The sequence below is a fragment of the Leishmania mexicana genome, chromosome 27 (assembly GCF_000234665.1).
Source record: "Leishmania mexicana MHOM/GT/2001/U1103 complete genome, chromosome 27".
In the NCBI taxonomy this organism is placed as follows: Eukaryota; Euglenozoa; class Kinetoplastea; order Trypanosomatida; family Trypanosomatidae; genus Leishmania; species Leishmania mexicana.
The window spans coordinates 751,689-764,571 of NC_018331.1; the positions used below are offsets into that span (position 1 = coordinate 751,689).

Consider the following 12,883-nt stretch of genomic DNA (forward strand, 5'->3'; position numbering starts at 1 on the left):
CATTATCCATATCTTCGAGGGGAGAGAGAGGGGGAAGGGGGTTGGGGCGGGCAGTCGTGAAGCAGGCTGTTCGCCACGACACTGCTCAGCCAGAGGAGGTGCACAGAGACAGACGGAGACAGAGGGGCACGCGAGAAGATCACAAGCACAAGCCAAAGAGGTGCGCGCAAGACCAGTCGAGCAGCAGAGGTCTACTGTCTTCCGCTGCACGGTCTCATACCCGCCCGTAGAAACACACACACAGAGAGAGACACACCCACGTATACAGGCAAAGTACATAGACGTCCACACACCCCAGAATCAGCCATTCCGTACAGCACCAGCAGCAGCATCGAGTTTTCTCATTTTCTTTTGGTCGGTAGAGGGAGAAGGAGTGGGAGGCCTGGACACGACAGCATACAGAACAGAAGACAGACAGGCATCAAAACGGAAACAAACAAAACGAAAGAAAAAAGGGCGCGGAGTCGACTCCACGCTCTCCCCACTCTCCATTGTATAGCATCAAAATATGGAGAGGGAGGGAGAGGGGGGAAGGGCCACACACACACTGGCAGGGCAGCGCCCAGAGAGAGAAGGAGGAGGGAGAGTCCTCACAATAATAATAATAGTGATGATGATCCCACACACACACACGTCTTCATCATCACACCACTGCCACCACTTTTCCTTTTGGGGGGAAGGGGCGCTCTGCTATCTCCACGCGACTTTGATGCACGAGAGGGACCACGTGAACGTCCTCCACAGCAACGTGCCCATGGCAACGGGCAGGCGCGTAAAATGAAAACGCCGAAAAGGCGATAAAGAAATGAGTTACGCAACTGTCAATCAACAACGAAACGTACCAGTATAGTGAAACCACGCGTCCACGTCAGGCGCCCGCCAGAGAGAGCGCGCGACGCAAAACAGAGCAAGCAAGAACAGAAGCACAAGACGGGACGTGTGGCAGCAGCCTGACAAGACCACTGTCACATAAGACCCGCATTAACAGCACGACACCCTGAATAGCATCGACTCCATGCGTCATCAGCGATGTTAAAGGCTTTGCACGCTTCAAAGCACAGGTCCAGGCCGCTGAATATATATTTATATACTTCAGGATGCAAGAACTGCTCTACACGTGTTGAACGACTGCATAAGCGGTCATCCAAAAGCACATCAACGCCTCCATGCATAAAGGCAAGCAAAGACGCTCTCCGGGCATCCAGACACTCAACCTGCCGCGCTCAGCCGACACAACACGCCATCCCTACAGATGAGCCGTCTCCACGTACTTCGGCACAGCAGACTTCAGCGCCTCGCTCGCCTTCGCCGCAAACCGCTTCTGGAAGCTTGCCTGGAACATCAAGACCAGCTCCTCGGTCGTCTTGTTGAACGCCTTTACATCCTTCCACGCCTTGCGCGGGTCCAGCAGCTGCTCCGGCACGCGCGCGCACCTCTTCGGGATCTGCAGGCCCCAGCCCGGGTACACGCCGTACTCCTCCTTGTCCAGGCTGCCGTTGTGAATCGCGTCGATCACGGCACGCGTCACCTTCAGCGGCATCCGCTTCGCGCCGCGGTCCGCGCGCCCGCCAGCGTAGCCGGTGTTCAGCAGCCATACGCGGGCGTTGTGCTCCGTCATCTTCTTCGCCAGCTGCTCGCCATAGAATGTCGCGTGCCGCACAAGGAACGGGCCGGCGAAACACGACGAGAAGATCGGCTTCGCCACCGGCGTGCTGCCCACCTCCACGCCGGGCACGTTCGCCGTGTACCCCATGATGAACCAGAACATCGCCTGCTCCGGCGTCAGCCGCGCAACCGGCGGCATCACGCCAAACGCGTCGTTCGTCAGGAAGATCACGTTGCTCGGGTGCCCGGCAACCGCGTGCGTCAGCGCGCCGGGGATGTGCTCCAGCGGGTACGCAACGCGCGTGTTCTTGGAGATGGACTCGTCGTTGAAGTCGATCTCGTGCTTCAGCTTCTCCAGGGTGCAGTTCTCCGCCACGGAGCCGAACCTCACAGCGTTGTAGATCTCCTCCTCCGTCTTCGGGTTCAGCCCGATCGCCTTCGCGTAGCAGCCGCCCTCGATGTTGAACACGCCGCGGTCCGTCCACACGTGCTCGTCGTCGCCGATCAGCATCCGTTTCGGGTCCGCGGACAGCGTCGTCTTGCCCGTCCCGCTCAGCCCGAAGAACACAGTCACGTCGCCCCTCTTGCCGACGTTCGCGGACGCGTGCATGCACAGGTGGCCCTGGCGCGGCATCAGCTCGAACATCACCGTCAGTATGCCCTTCTTCATCTCGCCAGCGTACTCCGTGCCGAGGATCACCTCCTCGCCCGTCTTGAAGTTTAGCGACACAGACGTCGTCGACGTGACCCCGGGCACCGACGGGTCTGCCGAGTGCTCGCCGGCGTTGTAGATCGTGTACTGCGGCTCGCCAAAGTTCTCCAGCTCCTGCTGTGTCGGGCGGATCAGCATGTTGTGCATGAACAGCGCGTGATACGGCCGCGCCGTGATCGCACGCACCTTCAGGCGATAGCGCTCGTCGTGCCCGGCGAAGCAGTCCACGATGAACAGGTGGTCGCGTGAATTCAGGAAGTCCATCGCACGCTTCTTCACCTTTGCAAACGACTCCTCGCTCAGCTTCACGTTGACACTGCCCCAGTCCACGTTCTCGCGCACGTCATCCGTGTCCACCACACGCTTGTCTCTCGGCGAGCGGCCAGTCTTCGCGTATGATAGCACGCACAGCGCGCCGCGCGCGCTCAGCTTCGAGTCCTTCTCGAGCTTCAGCGCCCACTGCACCAGCTCGGGGGCGGTGAGGTTGCGGTGGATGATCGGGGCCATGGTTGATCACCTTCGCGAGGTGGTGTGATTAGGTAGGTGGGGGAGGGGCAAGGGGCGCACTGTGTAAAGGCGGCTATGGTACGTTTTCTTATCTGGTTTCGTTAGTAGGTGTTGTGTGGAGTGTCGGCTGAGCAAGCTCAAGCGGGTTTCGCGTATGGTGCAGAAAAGTTGTACATGCAGTCGGAGGCAGCAAAGGGCACGGAGTTGAGAAAGATTGGGGTCATGGGGAGACTGGAAGAGAGCGACAAGGCTAGCGAGAGCTGCCAGCAGCGGCGCTGGGGGGGGGAGGGGCAGCAAAAACGCGGGCCACCTCGAGGTGAAAGATTAATGAAAGTTGAACAAGAAACCCCTTCGATAAGGCCGCTCCGCCTTCTACCGCGCGTTGGACAGCGTATGCGGCCAGTGACGAAAACGTCACCGGGGAAACTTCTCAGCGGAGAGTCATACGCCCCAAAAAAAAATGGCGGGTGGAAGCTGCATTCTTTTTGTATCGTCGGGTGTGGCGAATCGATGTCCATCTGTGCAGTAGGCAGTGCCACGCAGAGGTCGGGCGCTGGCTTGTTGGGAAAGGGGCGACATGGTGGGTGAACCAAGACATGTTCTTTGTTGTTTTAGATGCAATGGCTGGACGACGATGAGGAGGAGGCCAATGGGGGAATCGGAAGCCGAAACAGGCAAGAAACTTGTAGTAGTATGTATTATTTGCTTTTCTTTTCTCAAGGGTCGAGGTCACCACAAGTAGGTAGTGGACGAAGCTGAGAGGAAAAGATGTGGATGCTGTATGCGTGTGTGCGCGCGCGCGTCTGTGTTCATGTTTCTCCGGCACGCGCGCACGACCACTGGCACGCGAGGACACCTCGATTTAGATTTACAGTCGTCGAGTTGCTCACCATTGATGTCCCGACGAGGCGTGCGAGAGAAGAAATGCCTTTTTAATGCACACGGGCAGGAAGAAGAGACAGAGACATAGAGAAAGCGAAGCACAACACCATCTGGAGGGTGGGAGGGGGAAGTTGGTCGCGCAATCATCTGCTGAGGCGCCCCCTCCTCTTCCTCCCCGCCCCGCCGGTGGAGGGGAGGGGAGGTAAACGCCAAAAGGAGTGGGAAGACAATCACAATCACAGCCGCCGCCACACCAACATACACAGCAGAGGATAACCCAGAAGCACACCCCTGGCCTAGGGGTGCAAGTGCGCGAAGCCCAAGAGGACATGGCGACTCATGGAGGAAAGACAAGAGGGGGAGGGGGAGGGGGGCTGCGTTGGAAGGAGGATGAGCAGCGCGAAACCGAACGGAAGGACAGGGACGAGTGCACAGGGAGAGAGGGAGGGAGGACACACGTGAGGAGGCCTTGTCAGGCGACGCATTTTCCTTTTCTTCCTGCCCGTTTCGTACGTGAAGCACAGCAACGCAAACGGATAGCGCCACTGTAGCCACGTCGACAGCCTGCTCTATGAGCTGACACCCAACACCAACAACCCCACGCGAGAAGGCAAGGAGCAAGCACATCAGTATACGCAAGCACACATGCACCGCTGAGAAGAGGGGGGAGGCAGCGTTCCGCTGATGCGCCACAACGACGGCAGGCGAGATTGTAAGAGAGAAGAGTGGTGGCGCGCACGACAAGGAGAGGGGAAGGGGGGACGAAGGAAGAGCCGAGAAGAACATGCCGGAGGAGTGCCAAGTGCCTGAAGCGCTTGCGCCAAGGCGCCACAGTGGGAAGACAGCGCGAACGGACAGATCACCGGAGGTGAGAGATCGAGATACGAAAGCTGAGCAGCGGGGGAAAGAGGAAGGGAGGAGAGGTGCACCAGAATGACCACCTCGACCCATGTCGGGGTTTCGTGCGGTGTGTATGCCGGTGCCGGTCTGAGGTCTGCCTGCGCGCATACGTCCATCTTTGCCAAAGGTCCCCCGCTTCCCTCACCACCGCCACCGTCACCGCCCCTTGCGTTCCTTTCCGAAGATACGCAGCGGTCGAGCGCACGTCCCCCCTCCCCCACTCTCACACACAGTGGACACCACAGATGAGGAGAGAGCGAGAGCGAGAAAGGCGATAGTAGGCGAGAGAGCGGAACAGGAACGGAGATGTCGGGGCAGATGATTGTGGCGAAGAAAAGCGGTCGTGGGGGAGGGGGCGAGCACGCTGGCAAGCTGGGCGGCCAAGCACACCAAGCACGAGAAGAGGCACCAAATCGGGGGAGAAGAAAGGCAAAAGGGTGCGCGGCGTGGCCCATCTCGTTCTGCCGCACGGGCATGGCTGGTCAAATGCGTGCGCACACGGGTGAGCGGTCGACTCGGCATTGCCTCATGTGGCAGGTGCAATGCCGCCCTTCGATTAGGCCCCGCTTACGTGCGGTTTCACTATGGGGTGTCCTTGCCGCTATGCGTTGGTGCTGGAGCGAGTTCGCTTCCGAGTAGCGGCCGGCATGGAGGCACCTGCCGAAGACTTGCGCCCAGGGACAGTAGACGGCGACGATGGCGCACTCCGCTCGGTCGAGGACGATGGATGATGGGCAGGGCAACTCTTTGCGCTCCTCCAGCTACCGCTAGCGCCGGTCCGTCGGTGAGTCACCGGGGGCGGCGCTGAATCGGTCGAAGGGCCCGCAGAGTCTGCATGCTTGCCCTCAACGCTACCATCGCTGTCGTCTGCGACCTCGTCGAGGTTCGGCATGCGCGGCGCTGGTGACGCCATTGCGACGGCGGTGTGCGACTGTCCATTGACGGCAGCGCGAGTTCGCGGCGTCAGCGGGGTCAGAGGCGGCACAGAAGTCGATAGCGCCTCGGCATCCGGACTGCCCATCCCGCTGCTTAGAGGGGGAGCCGTGGTGGGGCGTGCACCATGGTTACCGCGCCTTACCACCGCAGTCATGGTGAACGTGTTGATGGTATCCGCGTATTCGGCTACAAGGCCTTCGGAGCGCTCCAAGGCGGCTGTCTTGGCGGCCAGCTGATCCTCCAGCATGTCCATGGCGGCGCGGGATTCAAGCTGAGCAGCCTGAACTTTCTCAAGCGCCACCTCACGGTCGTGTACGAGGGTCTGTAAGTGCTCGATGCGGGAGGTCAACACATCTTGCGGCGACGGCCTCGAGGAAGACAGACTAAGGAGATCGGAGTTGCTGAGGGCATCAGTGAGACTAGCGCGACGGCTGCGAGCTTTGTTGCTGCCGCCTGTGCCACCACCGTACTGTGCCTGGGTGGCAGCCAGCTGTGTCGTGATGCCGCTGAGGCTCTCTCGCAGCGCCTCCTGGCGCCGCGCCGCCTCAAGCTCTGGTGCAGCCTTGCTTAGCACGAGGTCCTGCATTCGTGCCTTTAGCTCCTCCAGCTCTGCCTCCCGCACCTTCAGTTGTTGGCGGAGCTGCTTGAGCTCCTGCATCGTGCCGCCACCCGCGGCTGTCGCCATGCGCTCCAACTCACTGTAGCGCTGCTCCAGCTCCGCATAGTCAGCGCGTAGCGTCGCCAGATCCTCGCGCAGGTGCTCCGCTTCAGCGGCCTCGACGCGCAGCTCATTGACCTGCTGCTCCAGTGCCGCGCAGGCCTGGCGCAGCGTCGCCTCTCGTCCCTCCAGCTCGCGGGCCTGCCGGCGACTGAGCATGAGGTCCGCCTGCAAGCTGGACACTTGCAGAATTTGAGCTTGTTCGGCAGCTTCTACAGTCGAAGGTGCCGTTGTGAAGCGCTGCACTGCGTCCTCGGCAGACGTAGCTGACAGAGACAGCGACTTCGGCGTCACGGAGCCACTTCCATTGCTGCGGACACGCGAACTGGGCTCAAGACGCGAGGTGCGCAGCAGCCGGTCTGCCTCGCGGGCAAGTCGATGGTTCTCGTCCTGCAGCTTGCGCAGTACCGCCTCCTGTTCCTTACGATCGTTCTCGACCGCAGCCAGCTGCTTTTCTGCGCGCAGCTGCGCAGCAGTAGCGCGTGCTTCAGCGCGGCGCGCCTCCACAACCTCTGCTGTCGTGGCTGCCGTCCTCTGCCTGAGCTGCTCCTCGAACTCGGCCTGCGCGGACCCAATCTTTTCCGACGCGTCATCAATGGCGGCAGACAAGTTGTCGGCGCGGTCTCGCTCACCCATCAGGTCGCTTGCCAGTGCGTCCATCGCAGAACGTAAGTTGGTCAGGTCCGCCTCCTTGTCCGCCAGTGTTCTGCGAAGGTCCGCAATGGTGTTCATTGCGGCGGCCTGCGCATCCATCAACCGCGCAAAGGCCACCTCTGCACGGTTCGCCGGCACCGCACGGCATAGAGAAGATAAGCTCAGCGCATTGGAGCCGCTGCTCGGCTCCTCTTCCGCTGCGTCGTCCTCCTCTGACTCTGTGGTGCGACCTCGTCGACGCCGCCGCCGCCGCTCGCGGCGACCGTCTGTCCTGCTGAAGGAGTTCAGCATTGCACCTATATCCAAAGCCTCGAGTCGCTGCTCCATACCAGCAACCCACTCCAGAGCTCGACTCCACGGCGAAAGCATTTCCTGTACACTCGCCCCTGTGCTCGCCAGGCCGTCTGTCTGGGCAGCCGACCATTGCACCGCTACCTCAGCGACTCTGCAGAACGCCCTTGACATGTCTACCACATGTGCCATGCCAAGACGAACCTGCTTTGTTTGAACATCAAATGCCGACGTCGTCGTCGCCAGCGCGTCCTGCAGACGCTCCTCGTCGCGGTACTGCGCATCCTGCAACTCCGCTGCGCGATCCAGCTCCTTCTGTGTCGCCAAGAGCTGCGCCACCACATCCGATTTGTCCGTCAAGGCAACTGCCAGTGCCCTCTGCAGCCGTGTCACCTCATCTGAGAGCGCCGCCCGGGCGACATTCAGTTCCGATGCATCATAGTTCAGCTGCTCAACGAGCGCCTCCTCTTCGGCGAGTCGCGCCACCGTGCGCTCCAGCGTCGCCTGCACGTCCTCGCTGCGCTGCAGCACCTCCACCAGCTCCGCAGCTGATCGGCTCAGTGCTTCCCGCAGCGCCGACGCCTCCGCCTCCGCAGCCTCGCTGCGCCGTGCCGCCGCCGCGCACCGCTCCTCAAGCGGCGCAGCAGTGCTCTCACCGTCCGTCTGCCGCGACGCAAACGTTGTCACAGCGGCGCGTGAGGTCGACAGCTTCTCCTTCAGCTGCGCATTCTCCGCCGCCAGCGCCGCCACGCGCGCCATCAGCTCGGCTTCAGTGGCCTCCGCCGCCGTGTGCATGGCCTCGCGCTTGCCCTCCGTGTCCGCAGCACGCGCCTCCAGCTCCGCTACAGCGCGGGTCCCACGCGCCAGCTCCTCCACCGTGCGCGCGTGCTCTGCCGCCAGCTGCTCCTTCGCCTCCGAGTACGCCTGCAGCCGCTGCTCAGCATCGCACAACTCGGAGGCAGTCCGGTCCAGCGCAGCAAACGCCGTGCTGAGCTCAACGTCTTTGCTGCGCACCGCGGCCTCCGCTTCCTCTAGGCGCATCTGCAGACGCTTCTGCGCGGCAGCCGCATCCGACGCTCGGTCCTCCGCCGCGGAGAGCTTTCCGTGAAGTCCGGCCGCCTCTTCGCCAAGCGCGTCACGCTCGCTCGTGAGCATCAGCACACACCGCTGCGCAGAAGCCAGCTCATCCTGCACCCGCACGCTCTCCGCACTCAGAACCCCCACAAGTGACTCCTGCTCGGCGAGTCGCGCCACCGTGCGCTCCAGCGTCGCCTGCACGTCCTCGCTGCGCTGCAGCACCTCCACCAGCTCCGCAGCTGATCGGCTCAGTGCTTCCCGCAGCGCCGACGCCTCCGCCTCCGCAGCCTCGCTGCGCCGTGCCGCCGCCGCGCACCGCTCCTCAAGCGGCGCAGCAGTGCTCTCACCGTCCGTCTGCCGCGACGCAAACGTTGTCACAGCGGCGCGTGAGGTCGACAGCTTCTCCTTCAGCTGCGCATTCTCCGCCGCCAGCGCCGCCACGCGCGCCATCAGCTCGGCTTCAGTGGCCTCCGCCGCCGTGTGCATGGCCTCGCGCTTGCCCTCCGTGTCCGCAGCACGCGCCTCCAGCTCCGCTACAGCGCGGGTCCCACGCGCCAGCTCCTCCACCGTGCGCGCGTGCTCTGCCGCCAGCTGCTCCTTCGCCTCCGAGTACGCCTGCAGCCGCTGCTCAGCATCGCACAACTCGGAGGCAGTCCGGTCCAGCGCAGCAAACGCCGTGCTGAGCTCAACGTCTTTGCTGCGCACCGCGGCCTCCGCTTCCTCTAGGCGCATCTGCAGACGCTTCTGCGCGGCAGCCGCATCCGACGCTCGGTCCTCCGCCGCGGAGAGCTTTCCGTGAAGTCCGGCCGCCTCTTCGCCAAGCGCGTCACGCTCGCTCGTGAGCATCAGCACACACCGCTGCGCAGAAGCCAGCTCATCCTGCACCCGCACGCTCTCCGCACTCAGAACCCCCACAAGTGACTCCTGCTCGGCGAGTCGCGCCACCGTGCGCTCCAGCGTCGCCTGCACGTCCTCGCTGCGCTGCAGCACCTCCACCAGCTCCGCAGCTGATCGGCTCAGTGCTTCCCGCAGCGCCGACGCCTCCGCCTCCGCAGCCTCGCTGCGCCGTGCCGCCGCCGCGCACCGCTCCTCAAGCGGCGCAGCAGTGCTCTCACCGTCCGTCTGCCGCGACGCAAACGTTGTCACAGCGGCGCGTGAGGTCGACAGCTTCTCCTTCAGCTGCGCATTCTCCGCCGCCAGCGCCGCCACGCGCGCCATCAGCTCGGCTTCAGTGGCCTCCGCCGCCGTGTGCATGGCCTCGCGCTTGCCCTCCGTGTCCGCAGCACGCGCCTCCAGCTCCGCTACAGCGCGGGTCCCACGCGCCAGCTCCTCCACCGTGCGCGCGTGCTCTGCCGCCAGCTGCTCAGCCCGGAGCTGAGCGTCCTCCAGCTCATTTGCAAGGGAGTCCAGCGCCGCATTCATAGCGCTAAGCTCCGACTCAGCAGCAGTCGTAGGCTGGTCGGGCGGTGGTGTAGAAAGGCTGCTCGCTGCGTCCCGCGCAGCCCTCTCCAGCTCCTCTACGTGCTGTTGCAGCTGCTCCATCACGCGCTGCTGCTCCACACACCGTTCGCGGTGCGCCTCCTCGGACGCGCGAAGCCGTTTCTCCTGCGCCTGCGTTGCGACAAGCTCGTCCCTCAGAGCCAGCATGACCTCCTCTAGGTGCGCCTGCTGCGCCGCTGCAGCCGCCTGGGCCCCGGTCAGCGCGCGGGACTGCGACGCCAGCTCAGCCTTCAGCGTGTTCACCTCCGCCTTGAGGTCAGCCTCCACGCGCGCGCTCTCAGACTGAAGGGCTGCGATGGTCTGCTTCATCTGCTCGATGCATTGGTGCGCTGCTTCGAGTGCGGCGATGTCCTCTTGTGCTTGCCATTCTCCATCATCTGCACGGACGTCTTGAGGGGCCTTCACAGCTGAGGAGCGTCTCTGCAGCTGTTCCTCCGCTTGCGCTGGTGGTGATGTGAGAAGGGCGAGCCGCTCGTCTTGCAAGCGCCGCATCTCGCCGATGATGTCATCGCGGTCGCCGACAAGAGCATCGCGCTGAGAGCAAAGACTTGCGAGCTCAGCCTCCAATTCCTGCCGCTGCTGCAATGCCTCGCTCTCTGCGGATGCGGCTGATGTGTGGATCAATGTCCTCTCCGCTTCTGCGTCGCCGTGCTGATGCCGCTGGTGCTGGTCCGCCTGCTCGAGCTCCTCGATGCGTTGTTGAAGCTCACGGAGCTGGGACTCTAGGCTCTCACACGTGTCGCGGAGATCCTGCAGCTCCGCGGTAGCGCTGAGTAGCTGCTCCTGCGCCACGTGAAGGCTCTCAGCCAGCTGCTGGTTTCCGCTGATGGCCGCGTCAAGCTGCTCCTGGCGCAGTTGGTTCGCACGCTCTGCCAGCTCCAACTCCCTCTCCAGATGATAGACGAGAGACTGCATGTGTTCATTACGGGCCTGCATGCTCTGTCGCTCCTCCTGTCCAGTGGTGAGCAAGTGGCGAAGCTCCTCCTCAGCCTGCCGCGCGATGTGATCGTGCTGCTGCTCTTTCTCCTGGAGTGCAGCTACCTGCGCCTCTGCCTTGGCAAGGGCGGCAGTGAGGTCATCGTAAGATGCTTGGAGTGCCGCGTAGTCTTTCTTTGAGATCGGCGCGCGCTGGGTGAGGGCGGCCACTAGCTCGTCTTCCGCGCTCTGCATATCTGCGCACTGCTGCCGCAGCTGCGCAATCGTGTCGAGCAGCTCTGCGCGATCGGCCCTGGCAGTGGCACTCGCTTCAGCGTGCGCGGCCAGCGCCGCTTTGTGAGCTGCATGTTCCTCTTCGAGGCGGTGGCTAAGAGATATGTTCAGGCGCTGGAGCTCCTCGAGCGCAGTGGGCAGCGCAGCAGAGGCCGCTTCAGCTCTCTCCTGCAACTCCTCCGTGCTCGGTAGATCACACGACGGCGACGTGTGAGGCGCTGCAGCACCCTCACCGGAGATGTTCGCGCTTCGCCGGCCATGCTCCGCTGCAGTAGTGCTGGAGCTGCGGCGCTGCGACGACGCAGCAGCTGCCCTCTCGCACTCCTGCTGCAGCTCACGCAGCTGCGCATCTTTCAGAGCCAACTGGGACTGGTAGAAATGAACAGCGATGGAGGGGTCGGCGCCGCTCAGCACAGACATCTTGGCCTGCATGTTGCGGGTATGTCCCTCGGCCTCGGCGAGTTTCTGGCGCAGCTGAGCATTGTCCTCCCGCACCTTCACCAAAGCATCGGTCGCCCTCGCCTGCTCACGCCGAAGCACGTCGATTTGCATGTACCTGTTATGCAGCTCCTCCTTCAAGCGGGCAACCTCGCCACGGTACTGGTCGCGCTTCGCGTACGCCTCCGAGAGGTACCCACTGTATTGCTTCGATGATTCCTGCAGGTGGGAGGCGTAGTTGTAGAGCTCATTGCCGCTGAGGTGATCAACGTCTCGGTGGGCGAGCGACGTCAAGTCGCCGGCGTCGGTGTGGGTGGAGAGCAGCTGCAACGTCGGCACACCGCTGGTAGCAGCATAAACAGCCGACGACGTGGGTACTCCAAAGCCCGCGAAGCCGGCGGTGGTAGCGCTAGGTCGTGGTGTCTGTGTCGCTGGTGGAGGCGGCGGCACCGCAGGTACGCGCGATTGAGCCAGCTCCCGCACACTAATCGGTCGGGCAAGATCGGCAGAGAGCACGCCAGCGGGCGGTGGACGTGCCGGTTGCGCAGCGTACGAAGGAGAAGACAAAGAGGTGCGGGAGCCGGACATGGTGACCGATTGTCCATCGTGGCAGAGCGAGGACTGCTGGTGTGTACCAGCTTTGTAAAAGCTGTTGCCCCACATGCGCAGGCCGTGTACCTGGTGTATCCGATCCCTCTCTAGACAGATAGAAATAGATGACTGTAGGCCGCCGCCCTTCCCGTCCTCTTCTTCGCCGTGATTGTGACCGTGTGCAGTGTGCGCGTCGCCTGCTGAGCTCCTGCGTGTGCGCCCCCTCCCCCCTCCACGGAATCCCTTGTTTTTTTGGTAGGCCTTTTCTTGTTGCTGCTGCTTGCTCTTCTTTAATCCGTCCTCGTTAGTTTCCCGTTCTTGTCGTCCTGTCCTCGGTTTCCGCGTGTGTGTGTGTGTGTGTGCGCACTACATGAGAGCAGACAAATGAACGGCCGACAGCAACTGTGACACCGCGCGACCCGTTGATGCCTCCTCCCCGTACCCGTCACACGCGTGCTCTGGCGGTATGTGGCTGAGTTCTCTGTGAATGAGGACGCTGCGCTTCTGGATGGCAGTGATTCTGTGATGGGGCATGCATCAATACACAAGGCGGGAAACGAGAAGGGCACAAGACAGACTCGGTGAGAGATGCATGGTGAGGCCACCAAAAAAAAGCGAAACCTCTCCAACACACCCACCCATCCACACACACACACACAGCCGCAGCAGCAGCGCCACATTGGTCGCTTCACCACTGTTACCCGCGAATTACGAAAACCACCACCGACATGCACGACTCTGTCTGCGCACGTGGGTGTACGTGGGGTTGATGGCTGCTGCTTTCCATGGACCTGGGGGGACGTTGACGTAAGCATCGCCTTCCTCCTGGGCGTCCTTCGCTCCTTTTTGTTTCTCGGCTAAGC

The 12,883-nt window shown here is 62.4% G+C and overlaps 2 protein-coding genes across 2 annotated transcripts; both read right to left on the reverse strand.

The window, feature by feature from the left end:
• Positions 1-1,246: 1,246 nt before the first annotated feature.
• LMXM_27_1810 (glycosomal phosphoenolpyruvate carboxykinase,putative) lies at positions 1,247-2,824 on the reverse strand (the record flags this gene model as incomplete). The annotated part of the gene is made up of 1 exon (XM_003876706.1): positions 1,247-2,824. One exon carries the CDS (start codon positions 2,822-2,824, stop codon positions 1,247-1,249), a length of 1,578 nt encoding a protein of 525 aa, XP_003876755.1.
• Positions 2,825-5,207: 2,383 nt separating this feature from the next.
• LMXM_27_1820 (hypothetical protein, unknown function) lies at positions 5,208-12,017 on the reverse strand (the record flags this gene model as incomplete). Its single annotated transcript, XM_003876707.1, has 1 exon — positions 5,208-12,017. The coding sequence occupies one exon, from the start codon at positions 12,015-12,017 to the stop codon at positions 5,208-5,210; it is 6,810 nt and encodes a 2,269-aa protein (XP_003876756.1).
• Positions 12,018-12,883: the final 866 nt, after the last annotated feature.